This window comes from Pogoniulus pusillus, chromosome 16, assembly GCF_015220805.1.
Source record: "Pogoniulus pusillus isolate bPogPus1 chromosome 16, bPogPus1.pri, whole genome shotgun sequence".
In the NCBI taxonomy this organism is placed as follows: domain Eukaryota; kingdom Metazoa; phylum Chordata; class Aves; order Piciformes; family Lybiidae; genus Pogoniulus; species Pogoniulus pusillus.
Genome location: NC_087279.1, coordinates 7,110,501 through 7,128,928, shown reverse-complemented (window position 1 = coordinate 7,128,928; position 18,428 = coordinate 7,110,501). Strand labels below are relative to the sequence as shown.

Sequence of the window (18,428 nt, the reverse complement as noted above, 5' to 3'; positions counted from 1 at the left end):
ACCGAGCAGCAGGGGTTGGAAGGCACCTTGAGAGATCATCCAGGCCAAGCCCCCTGCCAGGGCAGCATCACCCAGGGCAGGGCAGGTGGATTTTGAATGCCTCCAGAGAAGGAGACTCCACAGCCCCTCTGGGCAGCCTGCTCTGGTATTTTGTTACCCTCCAGCACATCAAGGACGTGGTCAGTCTGCACAGCACACACACAGTCATACAGAATGCAAGATCCATAGATTCATAGACTCATAGAATGGTTTGGGGTGGAAGGAACTCTAAAGATCATCTAGTTGTAACCTCCTCCCATGGGCAGTGACACCTTCCACTAGCCCAAGTTGCTCAAGGCCGCATCCAACCTGACCTTGAACACCTCCACGGAGGACACATCCACGACCTCCCTGGGCAACCTGTGCCAGTGTCTCACCACCCTCATTCTAAAGAATGTCTTCCTCATCTCCACTCTCAATCTCCCTCTTACAGCTCAATGCCATTGTCCTTCATCCTGTCACTCCCAGTCCTTGTCAGAAGTCCCTCCCCAGCTCTCCTGGAGCCCCTTCATGTACTGGAAGGCTGCTCTAAGGTTTCCCTGGAGCCTTCTTTTCTCCAGGCTGAACAGCCCCAGCTCTCCCAGCCTGTCCCCAAAGGAGAACACACTGCAGCTGACTGATACACATTCAGGACTAAACTATAGAGATGTGAAGGAACACGTCACAAACTAAGCAGCCACAAAGTCCCAGGCAGCCCCCTCAGCTGTCCAACAACAATTCCTTGCACTGACATCCCCAGACACAGCCTAGGTGCTGCAGGGATTCAAATGGCTTCAATCATCACCTTCCTTTCTCTAACTTTTTAGGCTATCAGGGAGTGAGAGGACTAGGGGGAATGGAGCAAAGTTGGAGGTGAAGAGATTCAGACTGGACGTGAGGAGGAAGTTGTTCAGCATGAGAATGGCGAGAGCCTGGAATGGGTTGCCCAGGGAGGTGGTTGAGGCCCCATGGCTGGAGGTGTTTAAGGCCAGGCTGGATGAGGCTGCAGCCAGCCTGATCTAGGGTAGGATGTCCCTGCCCATGGCAGGGGGTTGGAACTAGATGATCCTTGTGGTCCCTTCCAACCCTGACTGATTCTATGATTGTAATTCATCTTCAGACCTGAGGGAACTGGGGATTGGCAAAGACATTGCAATGCCAAGATCTTGCTCCAAATACACATCCACATTTGGTTGGTTCTCATCTTCCCTCACAGCACTATTTCTTTTGTTATTTTCAGTATGTATATATTTATAAGCAGCCAGCAGACCTGATAGCAGACTGACATCACCTCTTCATGCTCTCTTTTGCATGACAAACAATCTGAGCCAACTGCAGAGCTCACGGTGGAATCTCCAACAACAAACCACTGGCATAATGAGGAGAGGAAGGGGGAAAGGGAAATGATTTTCACTGTCATATTTATGAAGAGCTTACTAGAGGAACACTAACAGCAACACAATTTAAGAATGATAAATTATCAACAGGACCCCCCCCACACCAAACCGTTCCTGACTCTTCCTGTTGAGTTGCATAACCTGCTCTTGTAGCTTGCCTTCATCAGCTTCTAGCACTCTCAACACATTTTTCAATGGATTAACAGCAGATTTCAAATGATCTAATCACAGTTTGATCAGCTTTTACCCATCCCAAGATGGGAAACCAACTTATATGCCTACATGCACATCCATGCTGCAGTCCCAATGTCTGTCCTCTGCAGCTCTCCACAGCTCTGCCCACCTCCCCCCATCAACCACTGTGACAATGTCTGGTCCTGCTGCTTAAGATAGCCACTGTGGCACAGGTACACCTGTGACACAACAGAGGACATGTATCTCAGAATGATGGACAATGTTTGTGGCAGAAAAGGAAGAAGCAATGGTGCTGGTTTAGATAGAAAACCAAAGTATGTTCCTCACAAGGACATGGAACTGGCGGACCGGGTCTAGAGGAGGCCACCAAGATGATCTGCAGCACCTCCTCTATGGGGACAGGCTGAAGCAGCTGGGGTTGCTCAGCCTGAGAAGGCTCCAGGGAGACCTTAGAGAAGTTTTCCAGTACCTGCTGGGGGCTACAGGAATGCTGGGGAGGGACTTGTGACAAGGGCTTGTGGTGACAGGACAAGGGACAATGGCTTTGAGCTGGAAGAGGGGAGATGGAGGCTGGAGATTAGGAAGAAATTCTTTACAGTGAGTAGGGAGACACTGGAACAGGTTGCCTGGGGAGGCTGTGGATGTATCCTTGCTCATGGCAGCAGGGTTGGAACTGGATGACCTTCAAGGTCCCTTCCAACCCAAACCATTCCATGACTCTCTGAAGCCAGGCCGCACGTATGAAGATGGTCCATTTATCTGAACTCTTGTTTGAAAAGAGTAGGAAGACACAAACTGTTACCAGCAGCTCTAACTTCCAAAGCTCCTTCAGTTCTTCTCTGGACAGTAATATATTTTCTCTGGTTCTTCAGTTCTGATGCCTTTTTACAAACATGCCACAGCATTAAAATTTTTGTTTCCCTGCTTGTAGCTTCTCAACACAGGATCATAGCTCAGCCTTGCTCTCCTTGAAGCAAAAACCTTGCCTAAAAGCAAACACGTCCAGTCCACACAAGCTGGGTTCCCCTCAGATACTCCAGTGCTCCTGAAAACACTCCACGTGTCCCCTTGGAGACCTGTAGCACGAGCAAGACCTGGGATGGAGCCTGCTGTTCTTGCAGGCATTTTGCCACAGGCTTTGGAGAGAAGGCAGCAGGCCAGGGCAGCTGAACCTCCCCTGCAGCAAGCCCTGCCAGCCGTGGTTTGCATTTAAAGCAAACAGTTGTGCTTTGAGCTGAACTTTGGAGCTGCAAGAATGCAAAGGAACACAAAATTCAGACAGGACAAAGAGAAAGCAGCAGCAGCTGGCAGGCTCAGACTGAGACTATCAGCAGCCAGGTGGGCTCTGAAAACAGAACAGACTCCTGCTCAACCTGCTCTCCTTCTTAACACCTTTCACTAACTCATCACCAAAATGCAGAAGAAAATTAACCTCACAAACATTTGTAGCTAATAGTCAGTACCTGTGAAGAACTTCTGCTACCAGAGCATAAACTGATGACTGCTTGGTGCTGCCTCCTGGAAAAGAAATAGAAAAGCCCCAAGCAAACAAAAAAAAAAAATGAGCCAAACCCAAAAAAGAACAATTACAAAATAAATTAGTCTTCCCACAGGCTTAATGAATTTAAATCCTAAAGGTTGGCTTGTTATTTCTTTAAGACAATGGTAAAAGCACCTCTGATGACAACTGCTACGCTGAACTGATCGTCTCCTGCTGGGCTTTATTTTGGAAGCAAAAGAGAACAGCTTCAGCTACAGCTTGTTCCAGCCCTTTGGAATAATCTTCAACAGTACTGAAGTCGTTAATTGCAGCGTTTTTCACATGGAAACATCTCAGAGTATCAGAAAAAGTGATGTAGACTGTGGATGGGCTGGAGCACCTGGAGAGGGGCGAGCAGCCTGGCTGTTATCATGCAGAGGAGTCTCACACACTCAGTGTAACAGCTCCGTTTATCTCTGCAGGCTGCCCGCTCTGCTCCACTCCCCCTCCTGCCCTCTGCAAACCACCAGCGCTCGCCCGTGCGCTACAGCTGCTTGCTGCAATGCCAGTGGTGGACCCCAGCCAGGCAACGAGAACGTCTCACCCCGCCCCGATCACCCCAGGGCAAATCCAGTGAGGCACACACAGATACGATGTGCCAGTGCTCAGCACACCCTTGACCCTCTGCACCAGTATGGGTTAGGGGTTGACCTGCTGGAGAGCTCTGCAGAGAAGGACCTTGGAGTCCTTCACAGTAAGTTCTCCACGGAACAGCAATATGCCTTGGTGGCCAAGAAGGCCAACAGTACATTAGGGTTAAGAGCATGGCTAGCAGGTTGAGGGAGCTTCTCCTCCCGCTCTGCTCAGCCCTAGTTAGACCATACTTGGAATACTGTGTACAACTCTGGGCTCCCCACTTCAACAGAGACAGGGAACTACTGGAGAGTGTTCAATGGAGGATAGGAGGATGAAGAAGAGCCTGGAACATCTCTCCCACAAGGAAACCTGAGAGATCTGAGATCTGAGGCTACTTAGTCTGGACAAGGCTGAGAGGGGAACATACCAATGTGTACAAATGTCTGAAGGATAGCTGTCAGGAGGATGGAGGCAGTTTCCTTTCGGTGACACTCAGTGACAGGACAAGAGGCAATGGACACAAATTCAATCACAAGAAGTTTCATCTCAACGTGAGAGAAAAATTCTTTGCTGCAAGGGTGCTGGAGCCCTGGAGCAGGCTGCCCAGAGAGGTTGTGGAGTCTCCTTCTCTAGAGATCTTCAAAACCCACCTGGATGCCTTCCTGGGTGACCTACCCTGGGTGCTCCAGCTCTGGCAGGGAGGTTGGGCTGGATGATCCCTGGAGGTGCTTTCCAAGCCTTAGCATTCTGTGATTGTGTGGCTGGTGTGGGCAGCTTTAAAGAGCAGATGCAGTTAGTAAGTGGGACCAGAGTATGGTGCCAGTGACAAACTGGGTGCAGGGCTGAGCTTTACACCACCTCCGTGTCACTGTTCTGCACATTTTAACTCACGGCTTCTCTGAATATCTACCAAAGCCACACTACAGACAGCAACTTTCTTACCTACTCCCTACGTGATACAGCTTGCAATCACCCAAAGCAAACCTGGAACACAAACATTTCCTTTCCAGTAACACCCAGAGCACCCAGCGGAGACAAGGGACTACATCTAGCTTGAAAGCTGAACATCCCATCACTTGAGAACCAGCTTGGGTGGCTTCCTTCAGTCACAGTGGGCAGTGGACATGCAGGAGGCAAACACAACTGATCAAAAGCAAAGCTGAGTGGCACAAGAAGGCAAAGCAGGTACCTAACTCTTGCTGAGAAAACCTGAAACCCCAAATGAAATCCCAGCAAACTCCAGAAGAGCGAGCAAGCGGCGTTCGCTGCGCTTCTGCCTGCAGCATTCCAGAAACCACAACTTGTACACAGATTTGTTGATTCAAATAGCTCATAAAACAAGAGCTAAATATTCTGACACACACTCAGAAAACTCACAGTGGATTGTCACTTATCTGCTGTGCCACATCCCTGCCAAGCCGCACGGCACGAGGCACATTCCAGACGCACACTCTGCCTTACAAGAAGTCCTTTTCCTAAGTCACCAAATGGCAGAGGAAGACTCTGTGCTCCTGCAAGACTGATGGACTTCTACAACACAGAAATTCTGCAACCTAGCCACACAGGCTGGGTGAGAGCCAGGGAAAGGGATGCTGGCATAGCCAATTCCAATTTGGAGGCAACTCAAGCAGTTAGTTGTGGCATGGGATTTCCAGGAAACACAGACCATGGCATGGCTACCAGGCATTACTGGTTCTCTTGGAATCACAAAATCATTAAGGTTGGAAAAGATCTTTAAGATCATCAAATGCAACCATAACCCAGCTGCCTTGACCATTAATCCCTACCCTGGAGCCACACTTCTTGAACACCTCCAGGGATGGTGACTCCACCACCTCCCTGGACAGCCTGTTCCAATCCCCGAACGCTCTTGCAGCAAGAAATGTTTCCCAGTCTCCAACCTAGACCTCCCCTGGCACAGCTCAAGTCCATTTCCTCTCATTCTATTGCTGGTTACTTTGGAGAAGAGACCAACACCACCCTCACTCCAGCCTTCTTTCAGGTAGTTGTAGAGAGCTACAAGGTGGTTCCTCAGCCTCCTCTCCAGAGTAAACAACCCCAGCTCCCTCAGCTGCTCCTCACTCCTTGTACATCCTCCAAACCCCTCTCTCTGCTGCATTCTGAAGCCTTGTCCATTCTGAAGTCTTGTCTTCAGGTTTTACCCTCTGTTAAACACCATCCAAGACAGACTAGAGAAGCGGAACCCTTGCAGCAGTGACAGTAAGCTATTCTCCCCAACAAGATTTGACACCCGAGAAGCCCTTGATAAAAGTCTCTCTCGAGCTTTCTTGTAGGGCCTCTTCAGGTACCATCTTTCTGCTTTTCAAAGCTTAACTGAGAGGCCTTTCCTCCAGACCAGGAATTAGTCAAGTCTTTAGAATGAGCAATCCACTCAGCAAATAAATGTGGAGTTGCTGCTTTGGTGCTTCGCACACAACAAGCAGGGATGAGCCCACAGACACTGCCCAAAGGCTGTCTGTGGTCTTCTTTTCCAGCTAGACTGCACAATGTGGAAACAGCCTGAGGTGATTTGGTCACCCTGGGGGTCTTGCTGGTTTTGATGGCACTTCTGTGACTTAGATTTCTGGAGTGACCATGTCAAATATACTTATCTGCTGTAAAAGTTGCCTCTTCTTAGTACTCATTCAGCTATCCAGCTGGATTCCTCACCACAACAGCATCTGTTAATCCCACACGGATTTCTGGGACAGGAGTTCATGTCCTCTAGCTGTGGCAGTCTGTATGGAGCTAGACCTTCAAGGGCTCCTACTCCCAACTAATTCCAGCCAGCAAACTGTGTGTTTGAGCTCAAACAATTAAAAATACACCAGATACACTCTAATTTTACATTCCTTAGCAACTGCTGCAATTGTATTTAAGGGTGTTCAGTGATGACAAATGGAGAGAAAGTGGAGAGCAGAGTGAAGCAGGAAAGCCTCTCCTTGTTCAGTCACAGGCCAAAGAGCAACACAAACTGAAGTGTTTTCACTTTCCCCTCCTGCCCCACTCCAGAGCTGTTGGTGGGATGTTCAAAAGGAGGGATGAAGTATTGCTTGTATTCTGGCTGTGGGGCTTGTACTCCTCGAGAGTCAGATAATCATCACATCTTCTTGCTTGGAAAAGACCTTCAAGATAATCAAGTCCAAGTCTTTGAAACACCCCCAGAGATAGGCATTCAACCACCTCCTGGGCAGCCTGGCCCAGTCTTCCAGAACTTTTTCAAGGAAGCAGTTTCTTCTAAATCCAACCTAAACCTCCCCTGGTGCAACTTGAGGCTATTTCCTCTCATTCTGTCACTTGTTACTAGGGAGAAGAGATCAATTCCCACCTTGCTCCAACCTTCTTTCAGGTATTTGCAGAGGGTGAGGAGGTCTCCCCTGAGCCTCCTTTGTCCCATGCAGAACAACCCCAGTTCCCTCAGTCACTCCTCGTTTCTCCAGACCCTTCCCTAGCTTTGTTGCCCTTCCCTGGACTCCATGGTCACTAGCTGTTCCATGTGCTCCCATGTCATTCTGCAATCATCCAAACACAGAAGGAAAACCACTGGCAGTGCCTGTTGGATCTGGCATCAGAGGCTGCCTGGTGCCTATCCATTCCATGCGATACTGCTCTGTAGCCCAGCAGCAGTACGGACCTGAGCTGAAAGGGTAAATCACAACCACATGGCTCACATTTAATAAGCATATTTTTATAGACACTCACAAGCACAAATCATCCCAGAATCATTTCCTACTCCATGTACAAATCCTGCAGGACCCAAAGATACCACTGGGGAAAGGAGATCACTCTGCTGTCCACAGGCAGTGGGCACTGTGCCAAAGGAGCACAGGAAGGTTAGTTTTTTAAAACTAGTATGTATTAACAAGGGAGGGATTTAAATGATGTTACCTTGGCAAGCTCAAATGCAGCTTTTGTAGCCCAATGAATGGTACACACAGGATCACAGGGTGTTAGGGGTTGGAAGAGATCTCTGGAGATCTTCAAGTCCAACCCCTCTGCAGAGCAGGACAACAAAATCTAGTGCAGGTCACACAAGAACACATCCCGACAGGGCTGCAAAGCCTCCAGAGAATGAGACTTCACAACTTCTCTGGGCAGCCTGTGCCAGTGCTCTAGGACCCTTAAAGTTCTTCCTCGTGTTGAGGTGGAAACTCCTGTGCTGCAGTTTCCATCCACTGCCCCTTGTTCTATCTCAGGGCACAATTGAGCAGAGGCTGCCCCTGTCCCTTCATTCCTGACACACAATACAGGAAGTGTTCCTGCCAATTTTCTCCTTTCCATTACCTTCCACTGAGATGCTAACAGTAGAAAAAGGAGGTTGAACAAAAATCACAGCTAGTCCCTCCTGGCAGCAATATCTCACCTGTTTTTTTCACTTGTTACATCCTTTCAGTCTGTCAGGTTAAAACTTCAAGGAAAAATCCTCTCCCCGAGTATGCATGTGCCATATTTTGGGCTAAAAGATGGGAACACAAAGAAATCCATAAGCAATTCAAGGAAGGCAGAAGCATCCACAGCTCCAGCTGCTCTTAGCTACTTCTAGATGAGCAGAGCAGCAATTGTGGAGGGCAGATTCCAGAACAGTTTGGGGGTTACAATTCTGATTGTTTTTTCCTCTGTCAAAACATTGCTTAACTTGCTGCCTTTCTATCTACTTGCTAAAACACTAACTCCTGCTGGCTGCTCCCTCAGAGGCCTGCACCACTTGGCAGCTGTGCAGGTAGCTGTCCCCACATCTGCTCAGGGCTGTTAGCACACCACTGAGGCAGGGGCTCGTCTGCAGAAGCTGCAGCCAGAGCTTTCTGGGGATGTGTCTGGGAGGAAGCTAGGAGAGGAACTGCTGGACAGGTATCAAAGAACCACAGAACATCAGGGGTTGGAAGGCACCTCGAAAGATCATCCAGGCCAACCCCTCTGCCAGAGCAGCATCACCCAGGGCAGGACACATAGGAACGTGTTTAAGTGGGGCTTCAAAGTCTCCACAGAAGGAGACTCCACAGCCTCTCTGGGCAGCCTGCTCCAAGGCTCCAGCACCCTCACACTGACAAAGTTTTCTCTCCTGTTCCCATGGCATCTCTTCTTCTCTGGCTTGCCTCCAGTACCCCTTATGCTGTCCTTGGACATCCCTGAGCAGAGCCTGGCTGCATCCTAGATCAGGCTGGCCAGAGCCTCATCCAACCTGGCCTTAAACCACCTACCTGGGCAGCTCATTCCAGGCTCTCACCTCTCTTATGCTGAACAACTTCCTCCTCACATTCAGTCTGAATCTCCCCACCTCCAGCTTTGCTCCATTCCCCCTAGTCCTGTCACTCCCTGAGAGCCTAGAAAGTCCCTCCCCAGCTTTTTTTGTAGGCCGCCTTCAGATGCTGAAAGGCCACAAGAAGGTCACCTGGGAGCCTCCTCTTCTCCAGACTGAACAGCCACAACTCTTTCAGTCTGTCCTCATAGGAGAGCTGCTGGTCATCCTCGTAGCCCTTCTCTGGACAAACTCCAGCACGTCCACACCCTCCTTGTAATAGGGGCTCTAGAACTGGATGCACCACTCCAGGTGGGGTCTCACCAGAGCGGAGTAGAGGGGGGGAATCACCTCCCTCAACCTGCTGGCCACACTTCTGATGCAACCCAGGATCTGGTTGGCTTTCTGGGCTGCAAGTGCACACTGCTGGCTCATGCTGAGCTGCTCATGCAGCAGCACCTCCAAGTCTCTCTCCTCGGAGCTGCTCTCCAGCCAGTCACTGCCCAGCCTGTATTTGTGCTTGGGACTGCCTTGAACCAGATGCAGGACCTGATATGATGCTTTGAATGTCATAAACCACATTTTGAGGAACTGTAAGATATTCTGGAGACTCCCAGGAGACTCTCTGAAATCAGCTCACAGTTTTCACCACGTAGTAAAACCCTGCCATTTGGAATCTTGGGGCACAAAGGGATGTGAAGTGGTAAGACATGGAACTGATGCAGCCATGCTAAAAGAGCACGAACGCAGCACTGACTGGCAACATTCAAGACCAACTCAACTTTACCACCTGGCCAGACTCCCTGATGCTCTTAGAAGTTGGTGTGGCACCATCACCAGTAATACAGTGGGACCCATCACAGCAGTGCAAAGCAACAAACCCAACACCAACACAAGTGTGCCATGTGTTTCCACTCCTATGCAGTCCTGGACATTTAAAAAGAATCTTCTAGAACACAGAAAATTATTTTGAAGTCTTAGAAACTTCTTAGGGTCTCTGAACTGCAGAGTAAATAGAACAGAGTTACTGCAAGGAAGATTAAAGTGACATCAGTTTCAGCCTGAAGACAAAGGGGGGGGTTCAGCAGTTTTATCTAAAGTTCAAATCTCCTTCACATTCCATACTGCCAACTCCTATTGTCTCAGGAAAAGTAAGTGTGTTGGGTTGTTTGGCTTGGTTTCCTTCTAAGGCATAAGTGTCCCTGTAAACACTTTCTCCAGAACAATGAGTGTGTTTTGTGGGCTCTATAAAATCATTCCTATATTATAAACAAGATGGTTTGCTGTCTGATGCTGGAGTAGAGTATAAGGGAAAGCATTCTGGTATAGGCTTACTCACCAGAGCTGCTCTGATCACTCTCCCAGCACAACTGAGGCTGCAATGTTAACTAACTGTGATGGTTTGGGAGTTACCCACCCACACACTTTCGAAATCACCCAGACAAGACTCAGCCAGCTGGGAGTTAAGGAAGGAAGCTTTATATTCACAGCTTAGCACAACGTACAAGCAGGTGTTTACAATATATCACAAATATTTACACCTATATACAGAAATATACAAGGTAAAAACAATACAGAAATACAACAGCCCTCCCAGAAATCAGAGTCCCCAGGAGGGGCTTCCAACCACCCTTCCACCTTCTTTCCACCCCCACTCTTATTCCAAAATCTGCCTTACATGCAGGTTGAGTTGGGAGGATCGGCAAGGGGGGTTTGAAGCAGAATGATTAGTTGGGTTACACAGATCCAAGAAGAAGCCCAGGGAGAAAACACAGACACCAACAGACTCACTCCTTATCCATGTTTGTGCCCTTGCTTTTATACATCTCAGCAAACCTATGTGTGAAGTAGACATTACCACTGTTTTCTTTTCATAGACTATAATCTAATTTTTCTCATTAAAATATTCCAATTAGCCTCAAACCAGCACACTAACTTCAGAAAAGCTTGAAATCACCTCGAACATTTGGTTATGGGGAAAACTCTCACACTTTGTTCCCATCCCTCTACCTAAGGATAGTGGAACACTGGAACAGGTTGCCAAGGGAGGTGGATGGGGCCCCATCCCTGGAGATATCATAGAATCAACCAGGTTGGAAGAGACCTCCAAGATCATCCAGTCCAACCTATCCCCCAGCCCTAGCCAGTCAACTAGACCATGGCACTAAGTGCCTCATCCAGTCTTTTCTTGAACACCTCCAGGGACGGTGCCTCTAACAGTGGTCTGGGCAACCTCATCTAGTGGAGGATGCCCCTGCTGAGTGCAGGGAGTGTTGGACTGGATGAGCTTTGGAGGTCACTTCCAACCCAGACCATTCTGTGATTCTGTGATCTGAACCCAGCATGCTACAAGAATTAATTCCCTGCAGAGTGACTCCTGGGCTGTGACGGCTTGAAGGCAAACAGCACCATGTTTTTAGGAGTATCCTCACCTCAATATTTGACTCAAATTGCCAGATTTAGCCCCAGCCCTTGCTAAGCCTACACAAAAGAGAGGGACTGGAAGTTGCCGTTCAAAACCAGACCTAGTTTTAAACGGGACAGCGCTGATCGCTCCAGAGGGAGGACAGAACCTCCCTGTCTGTGGGGTGTTGAGTTCTGCAGTGTAAAAGGGAAGTGCTTTCCCCACCGTGGCCAGAGCCCAGCCTGTGCATCAAAGCCCTCCCATGAACACCCATCACCAGTTTATGCTGCTACAGCAACTGCAAGAACCACTTTTAGAGAACTAAACCTTTTGTAATTTCACTAAGCTGTTTGATTCAGCTATGCATGGGGCAATTAAGTTTCCAAGTTTAAATATACACAGGGTAGCAAAATAAACAGAGAAAGAGTTGCTGTTTTATTCAGCTGGTGGTTGCATGATCCCAGCCTAAAGCACCAGGTGTGTGCTGTAGTAACCGGTAACAAAACGCTGCACAGCAAATAAATAATTCACCTCCCTGCCCCCACAGTTGTAGTAAACAACCCTGTACAGATTTCTCATCCAGCTAACCCTCACAGAGGACTCACCTGGCCTTCAGTGCCAGGCGCTGCAAAGCTGACCTGACACTGACTATGATGCTATCAAACCCTCAGCAGGTCACATCCACAGCCTGTCAGCAAACCTACTCCTGCTGCAGCAGAGGAGCTCAGGAAGAGAAGGCGACCCTGGAGCATGCAGTTCCTGAACCACACATGGCTTCATGGATGACTACCAGCATCATCACCTGGCAGCACAGGAGAAGGCACAGCTCAGGTGTAATGTGCTTTGGCCAAACAACTCCAAGGTGGTGAACCACAGACTCATAGAATCACAGAATGGTTTGGGTTGGAAGGGACCTCCAAAGCTCATCCAGCTCAACCCTCTCTGCAGTCAGCAGGGACATTCTCAACTAGATATGGTTGCCCAAAGCCCTGTTGAGCATCACCTTGAAAATCTCCAGGGATGGGGCCTCAACTACTCCCCTGGGTAACCTGTTCCAGTGTTTCACCACTCTCATGATATAGAATTTGTTCCTCATATCCACTCTCAATCTGCTCTGCTCTAATTTGAAGCCACTGTTCCTCATCCTGTCACTGCAGGCCTTTGCAAACAGTCTTTCTCCATCCTTCCTGCAGCCTTCTTCAGGTACTGGAAGCCTGCTCTAAGGTCTCCCTGGAGCTTCCTCTTCTCCAGGCTGAACAACCCCAGCTCCCTCAAGCCTGTCTTCACAGCAGAGGTGTTCAACCCCCTGAACCATCTCGCCTCATATCCTCTAACCCAAGCCTGCGCAGCACATGGCACAGCAATCACTCCCTTCAGCTTGCAGCACTGCCTGCACAAAGCCAGGCCAGGCCTACGGATGAGGTAGCAGTGACTAGCTGGGCACCTGCTGGTTCTCAGCTTCTTCACCCATCAGAAAGTGATTCAGTGCCCCTCTCCTCCTCTCCTGGCCTTCTCCAAATCCAAAGAGCCATCTCTTGTACAAAGAAGCTTTGAGCAGAGGGGTGGGTACCTACAACCCCAGATCTTTCTATTCCCTGTGGTTCTGCTGCAGAGTAATAGGTGGAACAAGGCCAGGAACTCCTCAGCAGGAAGGGACCCAAGAGGTGAGGACATCACAGGGATGCACTATGATGGAGGAGCCAGGAGTGCATGGAGCAGCAAGGTTGGCTTTTCCCAGCAAAGGCCTACAAGCAGTTGAGGTGTGAACGATTTCATGATATCAAACAGCCACATCAAAGAATATCCACTCTGCACAAAAGAAGGAGTCAAACCACGCTGCTCTCTGCTCTAGCATTATGTTTCTTTGCATTATAAGATCAACTCCATCCTCTCCAGACATAGCTTGAAGCTGCTTGTCTCCAGCTGCTCTGGCAAACAGAAAGCTCAGGAACAACTGAAACTCAGTCGAGTGAGAAGTGACAAACTGCATTCTGCAAACAGACTGGTGCCTCGAGAGCCCAACAACCTTCCCCTGCAGTGTCCAAGGGGCTCCAGTGCTGGCTAAGACAGGAATCGCAACAGGGGTGCTCAGAAAGCTTTCAGAAAGGAACAGAGCTAAAGGTGAACAAGTGCTTTACTCATTCTTCCTGTAGACTAGCAACACCACACAGCCAACACTACCAAAGGCTACTAATCTACAAAATCATCACCAGCCTTTGCCTAACAGAAGAAACCTCTCAGGCATAGGGATCCATTTATCTGTATAGTCTAATGCAGCAGCTTCACCCTGTGCAGGCCTAAGACCACAATGACGGCAGGGACCCAGGCAACAGCAGCAAGTGCTCCCAGGTGCTGCCTTCCCCACCACACAGCAGCTAGATCCAGCAGTGAGGGACCACCTGGATGTTTCTCAGGTTGAAGTAATGATTTCTACAGAAAGATCTAACACCACTTCCCAAAAGAAATCTCTGGAAAAGGTAATAAAAACAATCAGTGGTATCTAAAAGCACCAGAGAACCACAAATCCATCCCTCTGGCACTCGTAGTGGGAGCCAGAGCAGTGATTCCCAAAATGCTCATCATTGCTCACCAGCAAACTGCCAGTACTTGACAGTCTGGAGAGCACCCACCTGACGCCCAGCTCTCCGTGTCCACCTTCCAAAGTGCATTAGGGAAGTTTAACACACGTTTGATGTTTTTACAGAACACATTCACCATCGAAATGGCTGAAGTTGCCACAGAGACTTGTCACCCAGCCTGAGGTGCAGGAGTGACTGTGACTGCCGTGTGAACCAAGCCACAAAAAACACTGCTCTAGGGATTTGGAAACTACTGCCAGAAAGGAAGCACAAGAACACCTGATCTGCTTCTACAAGCCCAAAGAAGTGACACTTTTCTCTCTGAAACATCAAAAAGACACACAAGTATGATTAAACCACTAACAAGCCGGGCAAGCCTTAGGAGCGTGCAGCTTTGCACTCATGTTTGGTTGCAGCAGAGCTCCTACACAAACACTAACACTGCAAGTGCTCTGAGTAGCCAGGAGACACAGAAAGTTTTGTATTTTTCTTTGCTGGATCTTGATTTGTCTTTATAATAGCAAGAAAAGCAAACAGGGACACAGACAAGCTGTTTTCCACAGTATGGCTCAGTAACTTCTCCAGTACAGTTATCTCCACTCTTAGAATGGTTTAGGTTGGGCAAGCACACCTCTCACTAGACCAGGGTGCTCAAGGCCTCATCCAGCTGGCTTTGAACACTTCCAGGGATGGGGCAACCTACCAAGCAAGGCCAGGCAAACACAAGTGATAAAGTTCCCCATGTTTTTCTTGTACTTAAAGAACTGAACCTCCCAATGGCACAAGGAGGATGTTCTGCTGTGAATGAGGGCCTGCACAGCCAGAATCCCCCCATATACCCAGACAGTATGCTGCCAGGCACAGAGCAAGAGCTGCCTCAACCTCTGTAAGACACCAAGTGAAGAGGTCTTAGATGTAGCTCAGTAACAACCTAAAAGCCTTACTCCCCTCTTGGGAGAAACCCTCAGGATGAAATTGTGTGCTCAGTCACAACCATGTTAACACTCCCAACCTTCTTCCAGTTGCAAATTTCCTCCTTCCCCAGCTAGAAGGAGAAAGAGTGCTTTGGACCTTACCCTATTTCTTACTTTTCCACACAAGAGAAGCCAGCAGAGACACTTATTTTTCTTCCTTACATTCTCCCTCTCTGATGTGAGGAGGAGGAAGGAGATTGTTTCAAATCAGAAAGAACCTCATGATAGCAAACACATGGCTCCCACCACCCAGCAGACATGGTGAGGAATTTCAAGTTTTCTTCACTTCAAAATCCCTGTCTGGACACTCCTGTGTGCCAAGCAAAAAGGGTACAACTGTATCTCTGCCACGGGGCTATGGTTTGATTCTGTCCCTCTACACCACACAATGAAGCCTTTCTCTTTGTGCATGTGCAAGACATTGCCCCTGAACTGCCCACAAAATGATCATTTTCTTCATCATTCACAATTAACATTTTCATCAGCTTTAACCAAAATTCACCACCTTATGCAGGCAGTTTAATTCGTTTTGATTTAATTATTTTTTTCTCCACTCTACCACCACTTTGCACGAAAATTTTACATTTTCCACATCTTTTAAGTCTTCCACTTCTCAACTGCACAAGCTGCCAACCTCACCTTGTCACCTGTGGCCAAGTCTTCAAAAAACAGACCAGGACACATCCTTATGTCCAGAAACACATGCGCAGAGCACTCCACTTTCAACACTGGCGCTGCAACTATTTATTTCAGTATTCTTGCTTCGTGGTTCTAGACAGCTTTGTTAAGAAACGGCACAACATCATCCCTTAACCCCGCAGCAAAGTTTCTTGTGCTGTGAGGTAGTTTGGGGAAAACCTGCAGCTAACCCAGGGCCTCCCAAGGCATGTGTGAACCGCAGCAGACAGTGCCTCTGCCCTTCACCTCTTCCACCCGCTACTTAGAGGCAATTACCAGAGCTGGCTCAAACGCACGAGTTACACTTTACTGAATACCTGTCATAAAAAGCATTCACACAAGTGACTCACCAGATTTTAATTTCACTTTTTACACTTTGAGCACTTCTTGAGAACTGCTGCAAAGCCGGCAACGATCCATCACCCTCTCCTGTAACACCTGATGCAGGAAAACCTGCCCGCACGACTCCCTCCTCATCCACCTTCCCCACCATCACAGTTATAACCCCCGGTACCGCCCACCAGGCAGCTCCGGCCAGGGGAGGGTCCCGCAGGTGCGGGACGCGTCCGGCCGCTGGTTCCGTGAAGCTCCTCTGGCTGACAGCTCCTAAAAGAACCTCCCCCACCTCGGCTTCTCTACCACCGTCCGTTCGCGGCCCGAAGGCAGCCGCCGCCGAGCCGCCCGGGACGCGGCACCTCCCCGGCCGCAGCGCTCCGCGACCTCGCCGCCCGGTCGCAGGACGCTGCTGAAGCGGCTGTGTCCGGGGAGCTGGGTGAACGTTACTGCTCTCGCTTCCCCGTCACCGACTTCCCCGTTTCTCACAGGAGCAGCAACACTAACACACGCTTCGGAAGTTGCGCCCGGCCGCCTTAACTCCAGCGCGGCCACTCGCCCATTGTCTGCCGCACCAGCATGGTTTGGGGAGAAACGAGACGAAAAAAGGGGTCCCCCGCCCCGGCCCGCCCTGCCCAGGCTCCGCCGCCGCTGCCGCTTTTCCCCCGCCCGGCGGCAGCCGCCGTTATAGTAGGCCCCGGCCTCGGGCACTTCGGCGGCGGCGGCAGGGCCGGCTCGGGGGTGGCGGTGGGATCTTGGCAGCCGCCTCCACCCCGCACGGAACACGCCGTGGGGCGCGGCAGGGCGGCGCAGGTCCCCGCGGGGCGGAGGTGCCCGATCCGGGCTCAGGGGCGGGCTCTGGACGAGCAGAGTCTTTCCCGCTCGGCCCTCCCCGCGCCCGGGTAGGCGCTCTGCCGCCCCGCCCGGCTCCCGCCGCCGAGGGGCTTTCCTTCGCCCCCCGCATGCCCCCAACCAGGGCGGACGCGGAGCTGGGCCCCGCCGCGCTCCCTTCAGCCCGGCCCGCCTCGCCAAGGGTTAAGCCGCAGGGCTGGCGCGGCGATGGCAGCCCTGTCAGCCGGGAAACACCCCGGCTGCCCCCCGCACCGCTCCTCCCCGCTCCCGCCGCCCCGGGGAGCCGCGGAGGACTTGGGGGGAGAAAGAGGGGGGGCCCGGAATTCTCTCCCCGACCGGGATGCTGGCCCGGCCCGCCGCGCTAGGCGGTGGAGCCCAGTGACAGGGCGGCGGAGACCCCATTTTCCGCCGCCGCGGTCCCCAGCTCCCCCTGCCCGCCCCGGGCGTGCCGCGGCCAGGCCCCCGGCCGCCCCAGGCCCCGTCTCGGTGAGGGAAGGAAGCGGTGCGGAGCCGAGGAGAGGGCGGCGCGGGACACACAACATCCCGGCGTCAGAGCCGCCACCGCGGCGCTGCCATCGCCCAGCCGGGCCGGCGGGAGCGATCCCCTCCCCGAGAGGGAAGCACAATGGCCCCCCCACCCCGGTGACACCGGAGCCCCGAGGATGGGGGGGAGCTTTGTGCGGGGAATACAGCAAAATTTACAAAACAAAACACACACACACACACCAAAAAAAAATACAACGGGGAGAGAGCGAGCGAGAGACGGGGGCAGAGTGGCTCCTCCTCCTCCTCTCCAAAAAGGCCTGTTGGAAAACTGCACACGGCGGCGGCTCCGGCAGCGCCCGGCGGAGAAAAAGGCGGCGAAAGGCGGCAGGACCGCGGCGAAAGGGGGGGAAAGGCCCGATCTCTTTGTGTTACCTGCCGTGAAACCAGTCCTTGCAGGCATCGCACTCGATCATGAAGCGGGTTACGTCGTAGGGCAGCCTACAGATGCAATAGACGGGCACCGTCGCCATGTTAGCTCCCTTCAAAACAAGGCTGGCCGCCCGCGGGAGCGGGGCGAGCGGGGCTGGCGGCGGCTCCTGCCGCGGGGTCGCTCCGGCTGCTGCTCCTGACGAACCGCCCGCCAATTCCCGATGCCGAGAGAAGGGGGGGGGGAAGAGAAGGGAGGAAAGAAAAAAAAAGGGGGGGGAAAGGGGGGGGGGGGGGGACGAGGGGGGAAAAAAAAAAATCAGATAATGCAATTACGGCTCCTCAAGGGCGGGCGAGCAATGTCAGAAAAATAATAAAGGGCTTCCCAAAGTTTGGCTGCATGGTGGCTCCTTCGGCTCTCCGAGCGCCGGCCGGACTGGGGCTTTTTTGTTGTTGTTGTTGTTGCTAAATGATTATTATTCAAAATGTTTGGCGAAATGCATTCTATTGCGTGCCCCCTGGTGACAGTACAGTACCGAGGCTTTTCATAAACACTCCGAAATGTAGCCCTTGCCTTCTCATGTCCTTACGTCAGCTTGCAACATCGCAATGTTTCCTCCGCCGGGGCTGGGGCCGCGGCCGGGGCCGGGGCGAGCGGCGGGCAGCGGCGGGGCTCGGCGGAGCGGCTGGCGGGGCGGGGGGTGCGGGGGGGGCTTGTACCGCCCGGCTGCCGG

The 18,428-nt window shown here is 51.2% G+C and overlaps 1 protein-coding gene across 4 annotated transcripts in view; it reads right to left on the bottom strand.

Annotated features, from left to right (window-relative positions):
- The window catches only part of PHF2 (PHD finger protein 2), an 84,334-nt gene extending 66,445 nt beyond the window's left edge, over positions 1–17,889 (bottom strand). For 3 of the 4 annotated variants that reach the window (XM_064156294.1, XM_064156297.1, XM_064156296.1), the window contains exon 1: positions 15,948–17,780. In XM_064156294.1, coding sequence (XP_064012364.1) covers positions 15,948–16,090 — 143 coding nt within the window. In that variant the 5' untranslated portion in view covers positions 16,091–17,780. Of the gene's footprint in view, positions 1–15,947 lie in introns of all 4 variants that reach the window. The other variant, XM_064156295.1, reaches the window with a different exon arrangement.
- Positions 17,890–18,428: the final 539 nt, after the last annotated feature.